The following is a 20068-nucleotide window of genomic DNA, read 5'->3' as shown; positions in this document are numbered from 1 at the left end:
GCCAGAGGGTGAAGGTTCAGGGGGAAGGCTAGTACCTCTCACACTCTCTGCAAGGGAACACGCCCTGGCTCTCCACACTCCCTGGAGGCTCAGGAGTGCGCTTGGGGGCTGCACTTGGGCTGGAGTGAAGGATAGACTCCCTCCTGTAACTCTTGGTCTTTATCTTTAATTCAGGAGTTGGACGGTGGGTGGGTCTTTCTCGAGGGCTGCAAGTCACCTACAGAGAGGGTAAAGATGATTTAGGACACTAGTGTGGGACCATGTCTTCTGCAGGGAAACCTTCCCTTGAGAGCCTCCACCACCCTCTGACTGGACCACAGATGCACCCAGACCACTTCCTCATGCGTCCTCTACCTTGTCTTCAGTCCTTTCTACCTCATCCAGCTCTCTTCTGCCCCTCTTCTCCAGCCCAGGAGCTCGGCCACAGTCAAACTTAACCATTTTTTTCCAGATGTAGTAGTACTCAACACACTGTGCTACACTTTTAGTCTGGATCTAGTGGGAAGGAAGATACAGAAGCAGGCTGTGGGCAGTACCTCACATGTGAACTCCACCCTGGAAATCCCTTCCCCAACATCTCTGCCCATGGCAGGGCAAAGGCAGGGATCTTGGTCCTTCTGGGTGGTGAAGGGTCCAAAGTGAAGCCACACAGTAGCCATCAGCACTAAGTCCAGCATGCTTCTTCCCTGTAGGAAGACACACAAAGACCTACAGGTAAGGAGGCTCACTGTGACACTACAGCAGGCAACAGCCATACTTGGTGAGGTTAAGATTAACACAGAATGCCTTTCCTCTGTGGTGAGCTTTCAGCCACCACAACTAAACATAGCCTAGGAAGCCCTCCAGGGAAAGTGGCCCCAAAGAAGGACAGTCATGAGTGCACACAGCACTCAGGCAAAAATATGACTCCTGAGCTGAATATCATACCGCATGTCTCTGAAGGCAAAGGCAGCATGATTTCTGAGAGTTCAAGGACAGGCTGGAGTACATAGTGAGGTCCAGGCCAGTCAGGGATATAGAGCAACCGTGTCGAAACAAGCATGATTTAATCCCAACACTTTGGGAGGCAGAGGGCAACGAATCTCTGTGAGTTCAAGGCCTGCCAAGGCTACACAGAGAAACCCTGTCTTGAAAAACGAAACAAAACACCAATCAATCAAACAAACAACAAAACAATGACTTTTAGAGCCAAGTATAGTGAGTGATGTGGGACAATAATCCTAGATCTCAGCAGGTTGAGGCAGGAGGACTGAGCACCTGAGGCCAGCCGGAGCTACACATTGATGCCTTATATCAAGAAAGAAAGAACCTCTGGATGGTGGTGGAGGGAACAAAAATGGAGAGCTGGAGGTGGGACCTAGTGGTAGATTGCTTACTATGAAAGAGGATGTGTGCTTCATTCCCAGCACCAGGAAGAGGAAGACGAGGAAGGGAGGTAGGATGGAAGGAAAGTTGGGCTGCCTGGGAAACGTTCCCAGGAAATTAACTGGTCAAGTGAGGGCCTCATTCCAGAATACACTTTCTCCACATGATCCTGAAACTGCTTGTGTGCTGTCACAAACTAGAAGTCAAGCAGCATGTCCTCTGCTTAGGAAACAGCACCAAGTTAAAAGGAAACAGAAACCGGCTTCAGCTTCTAAGAAAGATAGAGAAATAGGAACAAATTCACCTTCCAGCCAAAAACAATGAAAGAAACAGTGCTGGGAAGGGTAGTGAACTTTGAGAGCAGACTTGGTACATGACGCTCATAATCACTTTAATAATTGCCCAGACTGGAACCCCCTCAAATGCCCATCAACTGATAAATGATTAAATACAACTGCAGTAGATCCATGCAGTACAGTATTATTTAGCAGCAGAAAGGACGAACTATTAATAAATGCATCACAAATGAACATCAAAGTAAGTATACTGAGTGTAAGCAGCCAGATGAAGTGTGGAACACATGCTGTTTGACTGTCCTAGAGATATAAAACTCCAGAAAGTACAAACTTTCTTACAGACCAGGGCTGACCAGTGACATGGAGGCAGGCACAGTGGCATGTGTGATACACTGCCAGGGCAGGATGAAGTGCTGGGCATCACAGAGAAGTTGCTATCTTGCCTTGGTGACAATCCTATGGATTCATACATATAAAAAATATTCATCCTTGCACCTTGCTTATGTGTAGTTTTTTGTATGTCATTTAAAAAAAAGAAAGAAAGGAGAGCTGGGTGGTAGTGGCGTACCCCTTTAATTCCAGCAGAGGCAGGTGGATCTTTGTGAGTTTGAAGCCAACCTGGTCTACAGAGTGGAGCAGCCAAAACTACACAGAGAGACCATCTCAAAAAAAAAAAAAAAAAAAAAACCAAAAACCAAAACCCAAAACAAACAAAAAACAAAAAACAGAAGAGAGTATTAGAACTCATGTTTGTGTATTTTTCAGCACAGGAGTAAATAAGGAGAGAGAAAAGCAGCAAGTGCTGAGCTGGAGTGAACAGCACTTACTGATGAGAAGCAGGGCAGCAGCAGGGAAGCCTTCTAAGGTAACAAGCCGCTTACAAGGTACTGAATGTGCTGCAGGCAGTAGGGACAGTTGTGCGAGGCGGGGCTTGCTGCCCCAGCCCTCTGTCATCTTACCGTCTTATGTATCAGGTAAAAGTCCTTCTTGTGGGCACAGAATGCCTTCTTGAAGAGCCTCTTCTCCATGGGGGTCCAGATGTCTGACCCTGCCGGGGACAGGGTAGGTTTTTCTCCAGGGACCACAGCCTGACTGACATTATGAACACTGATGATGTACTAATTTCAGACAGTCTTCCCTAATGCTACTAAGCTGGGGACTCACTATCCTCAGGTTATAGATGTGGGCAACTAGCTGGGCCTGCCTTAGTGGCCTAACAAAAGCAGGTGGGCTCAGCTTATCCCATATCCCCTGCCCTAGACAGGAACACTGATCTTGCTGGAAGAACTCTGGGTGAACGATGGGACAGGACTGGTGGGGTTTAGTGAACTCAAAGCAGTGCCTGCTAAGTCCCCCTGGAAAGAACAGGCCCCTTTAGGAAGACAAAGGCCCTGGAAAGAAGGCCAAGGGGAGGAGGCAGAAGTGAAGTCTGCCATCAGCCTGGCAGAGATCAGCCAGGTCCCAGTGTCAAGCAGCCCTTTCTCCAGTCACCTGTATAGCGATAGTCAGCCAGCGGGTGAGTCCGGGGCTTCTGGGGTCCTCTGAGTAACAGAGTCTCCAGGGCAACCTGGAAGGACAGGAGGTGTGGGTCACTCACAAGGCATGGGAATCAGGGATAGGAATCAGGGACTGTCTCCATTCTTTCTTTCATTGAAAAACAAATATCTCTAAAGTCAACTTGTTCAAGGCAACCTACAGGTGCTTGGTCCTTATGCTGGTGGACAATCTGTTGGCCCATGATGACCTCACTAAGCACCCCTTTGAATGTCATCTTTATTTTCAAAATATGACTGTTTTCATGAAGAACACAGCATATGGATTTACGTGTGTGAGGCACATTCTCCTACCCATCAGAGGCTGCTGCCTAGAAGAGTGCATCTCAGCCAGCATTCCACTTTATTCCTTCTTCTGCACTCGGTACTGGGTGACTTCTTCCTTTCAATCGAGCTGGGGATGGAGCCAGGGCCTCACGTATGAGCTATACCACCAGCCTTTGACTTTTGAGATAGAACCTCATACTGTAACTCAGGCTTGTCTTAAACTTATTCCAAGTGCTGGAAGCACAGGTGTGAGCAATCACATCCCTTAGCAATATACTTTTAAAGCTTTTGACTCAAAGCCCTGTGAGGTATGGGCTACGCTAATCCCAGTGGGGACCAGACCTTTTTTAGGATCTGGTACAAAATGAAAATAAGGATTTCCACTAAGTTGTGGTGGTGCATGCCTTTAATTCCAGCATTTGAGAAATAGAGGCAGGTGGATCTCTGAGTTCAAAGCCAAACTGGTATAAAGAACAAGTTCCAGGACAGCCAGGGATACTCAGAGAAACACTTTCTCTGAAAATAAAAAAAACAAAACAAAATAAACAAACAAACACCAAATATTTTCACTCAGAAAGTCTAATGACTCCCTAGATGAAAACAATGAAGTATTAAGCCAAGGACAGAATCCTACATGACTGAGACCCAGTGGGTGCTCAGTATACACTGCCTCCCAGCTCGGCAGAAAGCATGGCCCAGGACTGAGTCTCAGGTCTTAAACACTGGTCCTCCTACACTGCCCCAGAACCCCTTCTCCCGGAGCAGTGGTTCTCAACCTTCCTAATGCTGTGACCCTTTAATATAGTCCCTCATGTTGTGGTGACCCTACATGATCATAAAACTATTTTCATTGTTAGTTTGTAACTGTAATTTTGCTGTTGTTATGAATCATAATATAAATATCTTTGTTTTTTATTGGTCTTTGCCCGACTCCAAAAGGGTCATGACCCACAGGTTAAGAACTGCAGTCCTAGAGGAAAATCCTGTAACTGACTAGCCTTTACTTCCCACTCTGTTATTCTAGCTCCAAAGGACTGCAGGCTTGGACTTTCACCTTCCCTCGGCTGGGCCATCCAAGTCCCTGAAAGCCCAGCCTCAGGTGCGTAGGGTACCCAGGGTCTCACCTGAACACTGCCCTGGGCGTCATGCAGGCAGTGCAGGGCAAGCTCCAGGTTGGTGCCCCCTCCTGGCATCACACTGGAGCATGCTACATTGCAGAGTTCCATCACTGTGGTCCCAGCAAAGCCAAAGAGCATTGGGGAAAAGAAATGAAGTCAGGCCTGTGAGGGAGGTAGTCTTCCCCATAGTACAGGGAATCCTGGTCAATTTCCCTTTCCTTACAATCCCAAGGCAGGGGCAGGCTGAGTAAGGGGAACAAAGAGGAACCATAGAGACCCTGGCCTGGCACCTGCACTGGCAAGTGAGGGGGGGGGCAATGCAATGAGGGAGAGATGCTGGGTCGAGGGTCTATTTTCTGGAGTTAGATGGGAAAGGAAGAGCCTTGGGATCTGATCAAAGCCTCAGCTACCTCTGTCCTGGGTCTCTGGATTGGTCATCACATCTCCCCATGGCTTCCAGACCAGAGAAGCTACATTCTCATCTACTCTGGTCAGCGGCCTCTCTTGCAGTTCTGGGATCTCCGCCTGAAATCTGCTTCCTACGTTGATATGTCTGAAACAAGGCCACACACAAACATTGGGATGCAAAGCTGCCTAAGCCAGGAAACAGCAGAGATGTATCATGCATTCTGCTCATAGCCACAGGCTGCTCATGGTAGTCTGCTGCTATTTCTCAGACATGGTGGCTGCTTAGTACCTTCATCACCCAACAGACACAGGCACTTCAGAGCACCTGTGTTCAGCCACAACCCACAAACCCCCCAGCCTCCTGCACTATGCTGCCACTACTATCCAAAACCCAGGTCCATGGCAAAGATTCTGTCCCACCCCATGCTCATCTGTGTTACAGAAATAACACAGCAGAAACTTTTGACCTACAATTGGAGAAACCCACAACTTCTATATGAAATGTCTGCATCTGGTCTGCCCTTCCCTCAGAGGGATAGGGCTGGGAAAGGAGGCTCTGGAAGGTCAGGCTGGTGAAAGCACCCTCACTAGAAGAACTTGGACACTAAGTGTTCCAACTCACGGTTCGATGCTGATTTTAGTGTCATCCTTCACCACACAGATGCCAAAGGAGCCGTCCACTTGGTCTAGAAAACACACAGGGAAGGGCCTTAACAAGACTGACCTAGCAAGATCCTCTGGGCCTATCTTTGTGGACATGGTAAACAAACTGTAAGGCACCGAAGGAGAGAAAGACCCATGAAAAATGCAGAGGAAGAAACTGAGTAATTTAAAATAAAACAAACAAACACAGAGCAGCGGAGATGGGCAGATCTATGTGAGTTCAAGGCCAGACTGCCAGGGTTACACAGAAAGACCCTGTCCCAAAAAACCAATTGGTGAGGCTGGTGAGATGGCGTATCTGATGAAGATGCCACTAAGTCTGATGAACTTAGATTAATCCTTGGGGCCCGCATGGTGGAAACAGGAAACTGACTGCTACATGTTGTCCCCTCATTTCACATGTGCCCACACATAAGACAGACAGACAAATAAACATAAATAAATAAGTAAATAAATAGTAGATGATTAAAAACTAATAGAAAAATAACCCCACACATTAAAACAGTTAGCAGACCAGTGAGATTGCTCAGGGCATAAAGGCACTTGTCCTAGACCCTTTGATTCAATTCCCAGGGCCCATTAAGTGAAAGAAGAGATCTGATTCACAAGTTGCCATTTGAATCCACACATGCCACCCATGCACATATGATTAAGCAGATATCAATCAATAAATATAAGCTTTAAAGATTAAAAAAAAACAATAGAGACAACTTTTTCTTGATAAGAATTAGAGTCTGTGAATCCTGAGCAAGCTTGACTTTCTTCCCCACAAGCTCCTGGCTTGAGTAATTGAGGCTTTCTCCCAAGGACTCAGCTGAAAGATGGGGCTACCCCATGGCACACAGCTCACAGGCTTAAGGAAATTGCAGAAGGGACTATGAAATGATCCAGTGGGTAAAAGTGTTTACTGCCAACCCTGATGACCTGAGTTTGATCCCTAGGCCGTACATAGTAGAAGGAGAGAACTGACTCCAAGATGCTCTCTGACCTCCCCATGTGCCCACATGTACAAATAGATATAATTTTTAAAAAGAAAAATTTAAAAACTATACAATTAAAAATCATGTAAGGTAGAACAATAAATTCTCATCAAGGGATAACTTTGAGAGGTGGAAATCAGGTTGCCTGAGTTGGTAGAAGGAAATGATGAGCAAACCTGGAGGAGAATGAATTAAGAACCTAAAGAGGGGAAAGAATGCACTGAAAGCTAACACCACATGCAATAGATGCCCCAGAGAGAAGAGAAGAGAACTGAAAGATATTTGAAGAGAGAATGGTAGAAGAGCCCCCAGATTTGGTGAGAAACAATATACACATCCAATAAGCACTGTGATTCTAAACAGGACAAACACAGAGGCAAAAGTGCAAAGTCAAAGATTAAAATCTCAAAAGCAAAATGAGAAAAAAAAGCAAAAATAAACCCACCTCATCCTATGCAGAATTCCAGTAACACTCACAGTTGACTTCTAATAGAGTGATGGTCAGGAGATAGGGACACAGCACTGTGCTGAAAATAAATGTCACGTCTTATACCAGAAAGCTAACCTTAAAAAGCAGAGTGACAAAGATCCCCAGATTTAAAGAAGATTGAGGAAAATCTGTTGCTACCAATCTTGGTTTATGAGAAATATTACAGGGGGATAATCTTCACTCTTGGGAGAAAGATACCAAGACATCCCACAGCACAGATGGAATCTGAACATGGCTGGGAGTAAAAGAAGCCAAGCATAAGGAACCATATACTGTGACCCATGTGTTTGAAACCTTTCAAGCAGCTAAGCCTACAGAGACAGAAATTGGATGAGCTCAGCCCAAACCTGGGCAAGAGAATGGGAAAGGAATGGTGACGGAGAGTGGAGTTTCTTGGGTGAGAAAAATATCTGAAAAGCAATTGTGGGATGATGATAGATGGTCCTGTATCATTACTAAGAACCACTGAACCATTATGCAGTTTAAAATAAGTTGTGCAACTGGAGAGATGGCTCAGATTGCTCTTGCAGAAAACCCAAGTTCAGTTCCCAGCACCCACATGAGGTAGCTTACAACTGCCTATAACTTGAGCCCCAGGAGGTCCAATGCCCCTATCTAAACTACACAGGCACCCGCACTCTCATGTGCATATAATACACACACACACACACACACACACACACACACACACACACACACAGAGAGAGAGAGAGAGAGAGAGAGAGAGAGAGAGAGAGAGAGAGAGAGAGAGAGTTTAAAAAATTAAGCTAGGCATAGTAGTACACACTTTTAATCCCAGAACTCAGGAGGCAGAGGCAGGCAGATCTCTGTGTAAGGCCATCCTGCTCTACAGAATGTGGTCCAGGCTAGCCAGGACTACACGGTAAGACCCTGTCTCAAAACAAACAAGGATTAATTGTAGAATATGTGAACTGTATGCCATTAAAGCTATTATTAATCTTTAAGAAAAGGTTGTAAAGAGTGCTCAGGCAGTGGTGTGACTCCACCCTCTAAAATGCTGGCAGAAGTAATTGTTCATGTAATTATAAAAGGTAGTATAATTCATTGTAATTTATTTTTTCTTTCTAATTAACTTAAAGATCAGCTGCATAAGGCCATGTATATCATGGGCCTGAAACATCTAGAAATATATGTTACAGTGACAGTACAAAGGACTGAAGCTGTCTTCTGTGGAGATGGCACAATAAGTCTGGAACTCCTCAGCTCAACTCCCAGAATGCCAATAGAAAAACAAGAGAAAACTAAACTAAACTAAACTAAAGTCTGTGTGTTGGGGTGCGTATTTGCAAACCCTCTGATGGAGAGGCAAAACAGAATCCTTAGGTTTACTCAACATCCAGCGAACTTTGTTCCATGAGCTCCAGTCCAGTGAAAGACCCTGTCTCAAAAGAAAGAGGCAGTGACAGGGTTATCTTCTAGCCTCCACGCATGTGGTGGTTTTAATATGCTTGGCCCAGAGAGTGGCACTCTTTGGAGATGTGGTCTTGCTGGAAGAAATATATCACTGTGGGCATGGGCTTTAAAACCCTCATCCTAGCTGCCTAGAAGCCAGTCTTCTCCTGGTGGCCTTCAGATGAAGACGTAGAACTCTCAGCTCTGCCTTCACCATGCCTGCCCAGATGCTGCCACACTCTCACCTTGATGATAATGGACTGAACCTCTGAACCTGTAAGCCAATCCCAATTAAATGTTGTCCTTCTAAGAGTTGCCTTGGTCATGGGGTCTGTTCACTGCAGTAAAACCCTAAGACAACACACATGTATACCTGTATATACATGTACATACAGTTGTAAGGACAACAGTTCAGAATGGAGTCTGCTGACACATCTGCTTAGGAAACAGCTGGAACAGGAAAGGCCCATGAGATGGAGAAGGCAGTGTCTCTGTTCTTCACAGTTACTACATGAATACCAATCTCAATGGATTCTTCTAAGGAAAGACGTCTACTGCACAGCAAATGGTGGCATGTGCCTGCCTTTCCATCACTTGGGAGACACAGGTGGGAGAGTGGGGAGTCCCAGGCCTCCCTGGGCTGTATAAAGATCCTATCTCAAAAAACAGCAGCAAGCAAAGATATGTAAGACACACCCTGGGAGAATGAGAGACAAAGTGCCACAAGTCCTCAATAAATGGGAAGATGGTCCAGGCCATCATGAATAGAAAGGTCTAAATTATTTAGGATAGTAATACTTTCCGATGTATCTACATATTAAACAGAGTAGCCATCAAAATCACCACTGATCTAAAGTTCTATAGTAATGCAATGGACCCATGGCAGCTAACAATCCTGGAAGACAGAACAACATAAGAATTCAAATACACCTATTAGAAAGCGTACACAAATCCACAGTAGTGAAAGTATTATGGTAGCAGCGTAAGAATAAGCATGCAGATAATAGAGAACTCCTAGTCTGAGGAGCAACCATACACACTGATAATTAATGGAGGTATGTGTTTGTGTGTGCAAGTGCACATTTATGCGGAAAAGCGTGCAAGTGGGGGTGGCTCAGGTAAATGTCACATGTTATTCCTCAGACGTCACTTACCTTGTTTTCTGGGACAAGATCTCTCTCTGGCCTACAGTTCACTAAACAGGCTAAACTGCCTACCAGGAAAGCCCCAGTCTCCCTAGTGCTGAGAGTACAAGTGTATGCTACTACCCTAGGCTTTTTTTTTTTAAATAGGATGGGAATGATATTTTTGGCAAACAATCCTGGAGTGAATTGAATCCATGCAAAATAATGAACTTTGATCCTTATCTCATACAATATCCCAAATCTAGTTGGAAATTGATTAAAGATATAAATTTAAGGGCTGGAGAGATGGCTCAGTGGTTAAGAGCACCGACTGCTCTTCCAGAGGTCCTGAGTTCAAATCCCAGCAACCACATGGTGGCTCACAACCATCTGTAATGGGGTCTGATGCCCTCTTCTGGTGTGTCTGAAGACAGCTACAGTGTACTCATCATATATAAAATGAATAAATAAAAAAAAAGATATAAATTTAAAAGTCAAAATTATAGCTGGGCAGTGGTGGCACATGCCTTTAGTTTCAACCCTTGGGAGGCAGAGGCGGGTGAATTTCTATGAGTTAGAGGCCAGCCTGATCTAGAGTGAGTTCCGGGACAGTCAGTGCTAGACAGAGAGATCCTGTCTTGAAAATCCAAGCCAAGCCAAACCAAGCCAAACCAAACCAACCAACCAAAATTATAAAACTCTCAAAAAATATAATACTATGTGTCTAACTACTCCGGAGGCTGAGGTAGGAGGGGTGTGAACTCAAGGCCTGCCTGCCAACAGAGTAAACAGGAATGGCTCTTCATTACTCTGTGCCAGTCAAGTGGTCACATATAAAACCCAGCGCACATTAGGAGAATAGCCAGATCTCCTTAGTTTATAAAGAAGGACACACCAATAGTCAATGAACACCCAGCAAGATTCTTGGCACCAGTAGCCACTAGGGTAATACAAATCTAAACATAACAATAGGCATCTTTCATCTGACTGGGTGGCTAGAAAGAATCACAGCCTGTAAGTGCAGGTAAGGGGCAGAGGTATCCAGACTCTCCCGATTGTTGGCAGGAATCCAAAATGGAACAAATACTCTGGCAGACAGTTTGGCAGTTTCCTATATGGTTAAATAGAGTTTCCATGTAATCCAGCATTTCTTTCTAGGTATTTACACAAAAGGAATTGGTACATAGACCCCCACAGGAAGTTATACACAAGTGTTGTTACAGTATTATTTACAATAGCCAAAAGGAAAACAATACCCATACCTACCAACTGATAATTAAAAAGAGTGGTCTGGCCATTGAGTAGACTATTACTCACTGATTAAAAAAAAAAAAGTTCTGACACACACAACCACCTGGTGAACCCTGAACACATAAACTAAGTAAAATGGGGGATACATAAAAAGCCACAGTTGTATGATGTCACTTATATGAAATAACCAGCATAGGAAAGGCTATAGGGACAGGAATTAGAGTGGCTCCCTGAGGCTGGGAGATACATAGGACTGTGAGAATGAAAGCCAAAAGGGTGGTGTAGCCGCCCAGAAAACAGGCTTCTTGGATGGCAAAAACCCTCTAAAGATTGTGTGCAGGGAAGCTCAGCGGCTAGAGAATAAGCTCAAAGCACAAGCTTGAAATGGCTGATCTGCATGGTGTGTATCTCTGTATCCATAGAGTGGTTATAAAATGAATACAAGAGGGATTAGGCTGAAGGGCTTCTATGTGTTCTTTCTGGATGTTAAAACCAAAACCAAAGCCAAACTAAACCAATCAAACATCTAGAAGAATCATCTTGGTATGTTTCTGAGTAGCACTGAGTCCCCCCAGAACAGGCACATACAAGGCTGGAAAGAATGGCTGGATCATATACAGCAAAGCACAGGGATTGTGGGCCATAGGAGAAGCACCTTAGCCTGGAATAGAGTAGCTTTCTGGCCTCACTCACCAAGTACAGGGCTGACAAGGTGGGGCCCAGCCCTGGATGTGGAGCAGAGTGTATTGAAGTACAGCCCGGAGCCCTCACGAATTGGGCTAAGCATAGGTGGTGGTGTGTAGGGAGAACACTGAAACAAGCCCTTGAGGAGGTGGTCCACCAGGAACACAGGAGAGCGTAGGCAGCTCTGGTGGCACCCTCCTGGGCCTGGCTCCCCAAGGGCAGAGGGTGCAGGAGGGGCAAACAGGGCCTTGGGCTGGGGCCGCTTCTTCCTCTTTCTGTATTGGCTGCTCTCCTTGCTGTCTCTCTCTTCCCCGTCTTTTTCTTGTCCCTAAAGAAGAGAGGACAGAACCACAGGTGTCACCTGAGACCATCTGTTATACTAACTCAGTCTTCAGCTTGTTCAGGGAAGGGAAAATGGGGCTTCTCATAGGGACAGAGAGGAGGAGGATATATATGTCTGCCATGGCCATACCCAGGGTTAGCACAGGAAGCTGAGTAGAACCTTCTTCTATTCATAGCCCAGACCCACATGAGCCAGAACTGACTAACATACTCAGTATGGTGCCATCCTGAGGCTCAGGGGCCTCCTTATACAGTCATATAGGAAGACACTGGGGCAGTTCAGTGGCTCAAGTGCCAAGCATTCCAAGAGTGAGAGTCAGATACAGGGTGTATGCCTTTGATCTCAGCACACAGGAGGCAGAAGCAAAGTGGAGTAAAAGGTTATCCCCATTTACATAGCAAGTTCAAGGTAAGGCAAGGCTATAATAGAGACCTTGTCTCACAAAATAAATAAGCAAGCAAGCAAACAAACAAATAAAAACCTAGAAAACAACAAAAAATGTATTAAAAGGAAAAAAAAGAGGGCTGGAGAGATGGCTTAGTGGTTAAGAGCACGGACAGATCTTATAGAGGTCCTAAGTTCAATTCTCAGCATCCTAATGGTGGCTCCCAACCATCTGTAATGGAATCTGATGCCCTCTTCTGGTGTGTCTGAAGACAGTTACAGTGTACTCAAATAAATAAAATAAATAAATCTTAAAAGGAAAAAAGAAAAGAAAATCATAAAAAAAAGGAAAAAAAGAATGGGAGCAAGAAACAAGAGTATTGTGGCAACAATAATGTGTTCTCCCAGAGGCCTGTGTCTTTTATGAGCCACCACTGGCCTAGCACTGACACAGGGTCCAGTAATAAAGATAATAAGGGAGATCCATCACTGAAATCATAATGACTTTCATATCTTCTACTGTTCCTTCCTCCCTGCCGGCCTTCCTCTTCTTCCAGGTCTTAGCTCTGACATACCTTCCTGCCTGGGCCCTCAGTTCCTTCTTCTCCCACATCCCAGCTCTGCAAATTTTGGGTCATTGCTGACCAGGGTCAAGACTTGGGCTGTCAATATCAGTGCTGTCACCAGCACTCACACCATTAGGCCTGATAAGGGCTCAGCCAGTGCTGACCGTGGGTTCAAACCAAGGCTTCTAGAGTGAGGACCTCTGGGTGTTTCTGGTTTGGGATTTTCTTAGGAAACAGCAGCTGGAGAAGCACCCATCTTGGCTGAGTTCCCTAGCTATGATTATGCTTTCCAAGGACATTTTGGCTTTTGGGGACCCCTGTCCCCAGCAGGCCTCAGTGAAAAATTGTGCCAGATACCTGAGCATACAGAGTTGGTAGCTCCAAGATAAGGAGCAGCTAGGGAGAAGAGTGGCTCCTGATGACATAGGAAGTACACAAAACTGACTAAGGGCCAGTGGGGCTACTACAGCCTGCCAGATGGTCCTGGCTGGCCCTCATGTCACCCAGCATCCTTGCCAGTATGCTGCCTTTAACCTGAGATGGATGGCATTGTCTTTTCATCCACTTCCAAAGCCTGTCTAACCCAGCTACAGAAGCCACCATTTGCCCCTCACCTGTTGCTCCTGCTTCCCTCGAGGTGATGGCCACTGGTCACTATGGAAACACATGTGGCTGCTCAGCCCTTTCTCTGTGTAAAACATCTGGCTGCAATTCTTGCACACAAAAGTGCTCTTTGACTCCATCCAATCTGTGGGAGTCCCATTTGGCTGATGGCTGTTGATAGAGAAGGCAGAGGGAGAATGGGAGAATGAGGCTCTAGCCCTGACTGCTGCTTTGTTGTTGCTGTCTTCGCTATTGGTTTGGTTTGGGTTTTGTGGTTGTTTTTGTTTGTTTTTTTTTTTTGCATGTAACCCCAATCCACTGAAAACTTGTACTAAACAATGAAAATGGAAGACCATATTCAATTTTCCAAGGGCTGAAATGTCCTCTGCAGGGCTAGAGGCATCTGGCTCCCTCACTCTTTAGACAGTACAGAGAGTCTAGAGGACTTTCCAGTGGAGTGCTTTGGTGGGGCATGAGAGCTCCTAAACTTACCATCCGCCTGCCAAGCTCTCTTCCTTCACTGGATGGGGGAGTCTGTAGATGTTTCCACCCTGGGGATGAGAAGATATCTGAGCCATCAGAGGCCAGACAAGGGAAAAAGGAAGACAGCATTGGGGAAGCCTGCTTGATGGTGCTTTGGGCAATGATTTCTCAGATTTGACACCAAAGCAAAGCAGAAAACCCAACAGACATACTGGACTCATTAAAACTGAAAGCTTCAACCCCACAAATATTCACACATAAGATGGAAAGGCAGTCCACACAATGGAAGAGAAAGTCACATGTCTGATGTCTGATGTCTGATGTACATACACAATGTGTGTGTGTGTGTGTGTGTGTGTGTGTGTGTGTGCGCGCGCGCACACCTGCGTGTATAAGTCAATAAGACTTGGTCTATAAGCCCAGGAAAGGATTCTAACATCAGCAATGCCAGGGCATGACAGTGGCAGCACCAGCAGATATCATTGCATAGCCTAGTGTGACTGTCACAGCAAAGAGCATGGAGAAACAGGGCACTTGTGCACAGCAGAGGCACTAGAAAACTGCTGCTTTCTAGAAAGTAGTCTGGTGACTCTTTAAACATTGAGCAAGAGACTGATGATTCCAGTCCTTGGGTCTAGCCAAGAGAAACAAGAATATGCACCCACAAAACAGTCTCTAATCCCAGCACTGAGAGGAGGCAGAGGTAGGCTGATCTCAACTGATCTCTGTAAGTTCAAGGTTAACCCGAACTACATAGCGAGTCCCAGGCCAGTTAAAGTTACATATCCTGACTCTAAATAAATGTAAAATTTGTTTTTAATTTCTAAAAAAATGAAGCACTGGCAGATGCTGCCACATGAATGGACCTTAATCATGTGATATAAACCACCACACATCTGACTCTACTGACATGAAATGTCCAGAGCAGTTAAGCCACGGAGACAGAGGATTTGTGGGTTCCCAGGGCTGGAAGGATAATGGTAGAAGAACCAAAAGACTGGAGTGATTATTAAGGGATGCAGGGTATCTTCTGGGAGTGATAAAGTGTTCTGGCCAACAGTAATAGCTGTGTAAACTTGTGTCTATAACAATGTCTGCCAAAACATCAACTTTGTAAGGGTTCATTAAACATCATTTGGCTAACAAAGATGTAGATGTTTACAAAGTGGTAGCTGTGAGATGGAAGGAATGATGCTGGTTTCAATAAGAGGAGTAGCTAAGTGCCCAGAGCAGAAAGTCACTGCATGATGCAGAAAGGACTTGGGTTCTGCGTATGTATGGGAAATGCATAGCCATTGCATGTAGTTAACAGTTAAGAGAGGAGGCCTGTACCTTTATCTCCCTCAAGAGTTGAAGGAGGGAAATCTAGGTGGAAGGAGAAGGCAAAGGAAAGCAGGGAAGGTAACTTAGTGAACAGCAGCAATCAGTGCTCTTATAAAGTCACAGTTGAAGACCTACTGCAGTGGGGGAAGTACCTGGACAGTTAAGCAATCCTATACATCCAAGGACATATACATAACCCTGCCACAGCCCAGAACATGACAGAGGGCTACAGTACCTGGATTCTGTTGAAGATTGTCAGCTTGGACTTCATGTCTCTGGGTGGATCTGCCAGGGGCCCGGCTGATGAGAAGGAGGCCATGGCCACTTGGCTGGGAGAAGCTGCACAGCACACATCCATCTTTACTTTCTCCTTCCGGAAACCTGAGAATCTCTGGGCCCTGGGGTGCCCTGAGAAGAGCCTGTAGCCTCCACCTCGGGGGCAGGCTGGGCCCTTCTCACCTCTCATGGCCCCTGAAGCCAGGCCATTCTCTCCTTGCCCCTGTTTCCCAACCAGCTGGGTTCCAGATGGCTCATCTCCACCTAACTGGGACTGCCTTGAGCCGGCACTGGGGATAATGTCTCCCAGGTCCAAGGTCCCTTTGGCCAAGGAAGAGTTGTCTGGATTCCGGGAGGGGTGCAGAGCTGGCCCTGTGAGGGATGGTGGTGCAGAGGCCACTTTGGGGCCTCCTTTTGTGTCTCGCCTAGGGCCCCCAGGAGATGTTTCTCTGGACACTGCAGGCATGGTTTTCCTCCTGCGGACTGGGGATCCCTCTGGTTCTGAGTGTCCAGGGCCTATCTGGAAAGAGTCTACAGTGGGTACTGGTGGCAGAGTTTGTGGTGGCCATGGCCCCTGCAATGGCTTCAGAGTGGACTGCTTGCCCTCAGGCCCTGGTCTCTGGGCTGCGGCTGTAGCCACCTGGGTATGGGAGAAGATCCGCTGGGACTTGGCAATCATTTGGAGCACCTGCATCTGCTCATGGCTTACCAGAGACTCCTGTGACTTCATGAAAAGCTGCCGGAAGAGGGGTGTGGCATCTGAGGGGAGTCCACCTGGGTTCTGTGCATCTTGGAGCCCTAGCTCAGTGGGGCTCTGCCATGGGAATGACTCACAGTCGGGTTTGCACTTTTTGGGAGCCCAGGTTTCATCTTCCCCAGCTACCTGCCGGACTTCACTGGAGGCCTCACCAGGGGCCTTTAGGAGTGCAGGAGGAAATGGCAGCAGGTCCTCCTGGCTGGTGCCCAGGCTGGGTGAAGGCTCCACTGAGGTCGGGGTACTGCTGGGCCCAGAGCCCCCCTCAGAGCCCTCCCGGGATGCCACTGCAGAGGGCTTGTGGACCATAAACACATTGCTGCTTTTGTTCTTGGGACAGCTGGGCAGGTTCCGGAGCCACTGGAAGTTGTGGCTGGAAGGCTGGGATCCTGAGGGGACAGAGTGGCCTCTAAAGAGAGGCAGGCAGGCAGGCAGGGAGCTGCCCTCTGGCCAGCCCTCCAGAGAGGATGGCCGTTGAAGTCGTGGAGACTCTGACTCTAACTCTGACTCTGGTGGATCAGGGGCACTGTTCTCAGCTGCTCTTGACTGGACAGCTGTGAACATTTCAGTGGCAGCTTCCTTTCGTGGGGGATGAGTTTCCTCAGGAATCTCAGAGCCCAGGGTTCCTGGGGCCACTGGGGTGCTGGCCGGTGTACATGATGATGACCCCAATGAGGTGGGGCAGGCACAGGCTGAGCTCCTTGCTTCAGTATCAGAAGACCCCACTGCTGGGCCAGGAGAAGGAATCTTCTGGTGGACGATGCTACTCACAATACAGCGGAGGAGGTCTCGGTTGGGCAAGACAGAGCCTGGGGACCTAGCTTCTGGGGGCCCCAGGGACCTCAAGCCACTGGGTGGAGGCTGGTTGGCCACATCATGGTTGTGGGTTGGGTCCCCATAGGACTCCTCTTCTGGTGGAGCCTCCTTCAGGATGCATACTCCATGCTGGACTTCATAGTGGCGGCGCAGTGAGCGGTAGTCACAGTAGCTCTTGCTGCAACCCTGCTCAATGCACACAAAGGGCTTGGTCTTCTGGTGGGTGAGCATGTGCCCAGTCCTGTAGTGAGACATGGAAGGGAGGTCACCAGGAAGGTCCCACACCTCAATATAGGAACTGCTTGGGACCTCTACTTTGTCAAACCAACTGGGAGGGCCTCACTTCTGTGCCCTCATCACTAACAAACACTGAAATCCAATGGAAGCCAGATCAGGTTTCCCCAAAGTGGATTCACAAGAGACAACAGTTTTCTAGAGGTAAGCTCTGGGGACCTGGGTACAACAGGGATGTGTTAAAGCATGCATATACACACACATGCACACACACCACTTTACTCTGGAGGTTCACAAAGCATTGGGTGTGTGAGGGGGCTCATCTTTAACTTTTGCTTTCATATAGCTCCACCTGAGCTTCCTGAGAAGCAGAGCTCCTTAGAATACATTTGAGGAGAGGCCAATCTGGGACTATGATAATACTGTCTATGGTGACAGCTTCCTTGAACAGCTCCCACTTCAGCCAAGAAACTAACTTACAGAGAGTTAATAATCCTTCCTAGAGCCAAAGGTGGTGTGTCAATAATCTGTGAAAGTGTAAATGCATGTAAATATATGTTGTGCCTACTCCTGCTTATGTTTACAATATGAGTGAACAATGAGCTCTTACCTTTGGGGTCCTAACAGTCTAGCTTTGGACAATTCCAGTGCATGTGGCTGGGATGTTTTAATGACTCCTATTTTTTCTGTAGAGAATGTCCATGATCTTGTGAGGGAAGGACTCAATGACCTTTGCTTAAGGTGAGGCTGGACCAGAGGGTCAAGAGAGAGGTAGTAGACTTATCAAAACCTCTCCTTCCACCCAACCTTCTAGCTAGGCATTGTCCTCTCCCACTCCTTAGCCTCACAGCAACAGAGACATTAATAACAAAGGAATGTTGCTCTAAGCTTTTATACAGCTTTGGGGGGGTTGCAGACCTGTTGTCCTTAGATACCCACTGGGGACTTAGGGCATCTCTTTACCAAGTTAGCCAACCTCATTTGTACTGTTTTTTTTTTCCTCATGTAATCCAGGTGGGTCTCAAACTTGTATGGGCCTCAAACTTGTAATATATGTAGTTGAGGCTGGCCTTAGACTCTTGCTCCTCCTGCCTCTACCTCCCCAGTGTGCTATCATGCCTGATAACTCATCACATTTATAAACTACAAGAGTCATGTCTGCAAATGGAGGCAGAAATTTCCTCACTGATGTAAGTTTGGAGGCTCAGTAATGAAGCTGCCCCAGACAGTAGCAGTGTGAAGAGAACAGAGTCCACACTGGAGAACAGGGGACACACATCTGAGGAGCACAGAAGTGGGAACTCAACAGAGGAGCAGATAGGTGGGTGAGAGGGTACAAGAAGGACAGGTGCATGCCCCCTGCCCTTCTCCTGGCCAGACTCTTGACATACAGGTGGTCCTGCCGCTTGAAGGCCTTGCTGCAGACTTTGCACACGTGTTTCCTCTCCTGGCTGTGCGTCAGGTAATGCTTGCTCAGGGAACTGGCACTGCTGAACACTTTCCCGCACAGGCTGCAGTCCAGGAGTGGATTCTGAGGGGAACTGTGCTGCCGCTTGCCTTTCCTTGTACTCCCAGTGGCCCTGCCTCCTTCATCAGCCTCTTTAGGCACCTTGAGTGTGCCCAGCCCCAGGTCTAAACAAAGGGAGAAAGCACAGGTTATGTTGATATAGGACAGGGGAGTGTTAAAGCAATATAGACCCTCAGCACAAAGCTCTGTTCACCTGAGGACTCCTCCACCTCAGAGGTTCTGCAACACCAGAAGACAAGGCTTAGCTAGAAGGGAACTGAGGTCTAGAGCAGGCCCTATCTATAGGACTGCACTGGGTCTTGGTAAGATGTAGAGGTATGGAAATGACATCAGATTGAGCTTCTAGGGCAGCAGTATGGTAAGACAAGCAAGGGTGGAAGCCAACCCACCCACATAATGTCTATCTGGAGATGCATTATCCAGACCAAAAAGCACTCACCATCTTGCGCTGCTCTTGGGTTCTCACCTTTTTACAAAAAAAAAAAATCTACCTGCTTTTTCTAGTAAAATGTTAGAAACAACCTTATATCTGACTAGAAAGTTTAGAGTAGAGGCCAGTGCTTTATTTGTGTATTCTCTCTCTCTCTCTCTCTCTCTCTCTCTCTCTCTCTCTCTCTGTGTGTGTGTGTGTGTGTGTGTGTGTGTGTGTAAAAGAGACAGACAGACAGACACGTGGATTGAACCCAAGGTCTGACACATGCTATTGCTTGGCAAGTACTCCTTAAGTGAGCTACATACCAGCTTGTATTATGACCTATTAAACAACTTTCCAAACAAAAACTGGAGAAATATCTAAAAACATGGAACAGTGTTTATACAATAATATTACTAAAAATAGAAAGAAGAAAAGAGAAAGCAGCCTATTTAAACACAGAATTACCCTAGATGTGAAAAAAAGTACATTTAAAAGAAACAGGAAGGTTGGAGTTCGATGCCAGAGAGATGGGCAGATTTTAATTCTCACCCCTGTATGTATCTGAAATTACCATATTTTCTGTATCCCTTGGTAAAATGTTGCATATTTTTATGAATTATGTGTACTGAGGGGCAGCTGAAAGAATTGAAGACATTCAGGTGGGGTAGGGTGTGTGTGCAAGTATTAGAAAGGCCAATGTATGGAGAAAGAACAGATAATTTATGTCTTGT

The 20068-nt window shown here is 46.6% G+C and overlaps 1 protein-coding gene across 4 annotated transcripts in view; it reads right to left on the bottom strand.

Moving 5' to 3' along the window:
* The window catches only part of Zfp541 (zinc finger protein 541), a 36397-nt gene that overhangs the window by 2286 nt on the left and 14043 nt on the right, over positions 1 to 20068 (bottom strand). For all 4 annotated transcript variants that reach the window (XM_087552871.1, XM_087552884.1, NM_001107458.2 and 1 more), the window contains 12 exon segments: positions 18786 to 19026; positions 15550 to 17401; positions 14001 to 14059; positions 13520 to 13679; positions 11622 to 11940; positions 5630 to 5693; positions 5010 to 5152; positions 4606 to 4709; positions 3153 to 3228; positions 2621 to 2709; positions 355 to 495; positions 36 to 217 (listed from right to left, as the gene is read on the bottom strand). In XM_087552871.1, the coding sequence (XP_087408997.1) occupies positions 36 to 217; positions 355 to 495; positions 2621 to 2709; positions 3153 to 3228; positions 4606 to 4709; positions 5010 to 5152; positions 5630 to 5693; positions 11622 to 11940; positions 13520 to 13679; positions 14001 to 14059; positions 15550 to 17401; positions 18786 to 19026 (3430 nt within the window).

Source organism: Rattus norvegicus, chromosome 1, assembly GCF_021556685.1.
Source record: "Rattus norvegicus strain SHRSP/BbbUtx chromosome 1, alternate assembly SHRSP_T2T, whole genome shotgun sequence".
In the NCBI taxonomy this organism is placed as follows: domain Eukaryota; kingdom Metazoa; phylum Chordata; class Mammalia; order Rodentia; family Muridae; genus Rattus; species Rattus norvegicus.
The sequence above is the reverse complement of the archived record's forward strand: the minus strand, read 5'-3'. Positions and strand labels throughout refer to the sequence as shown.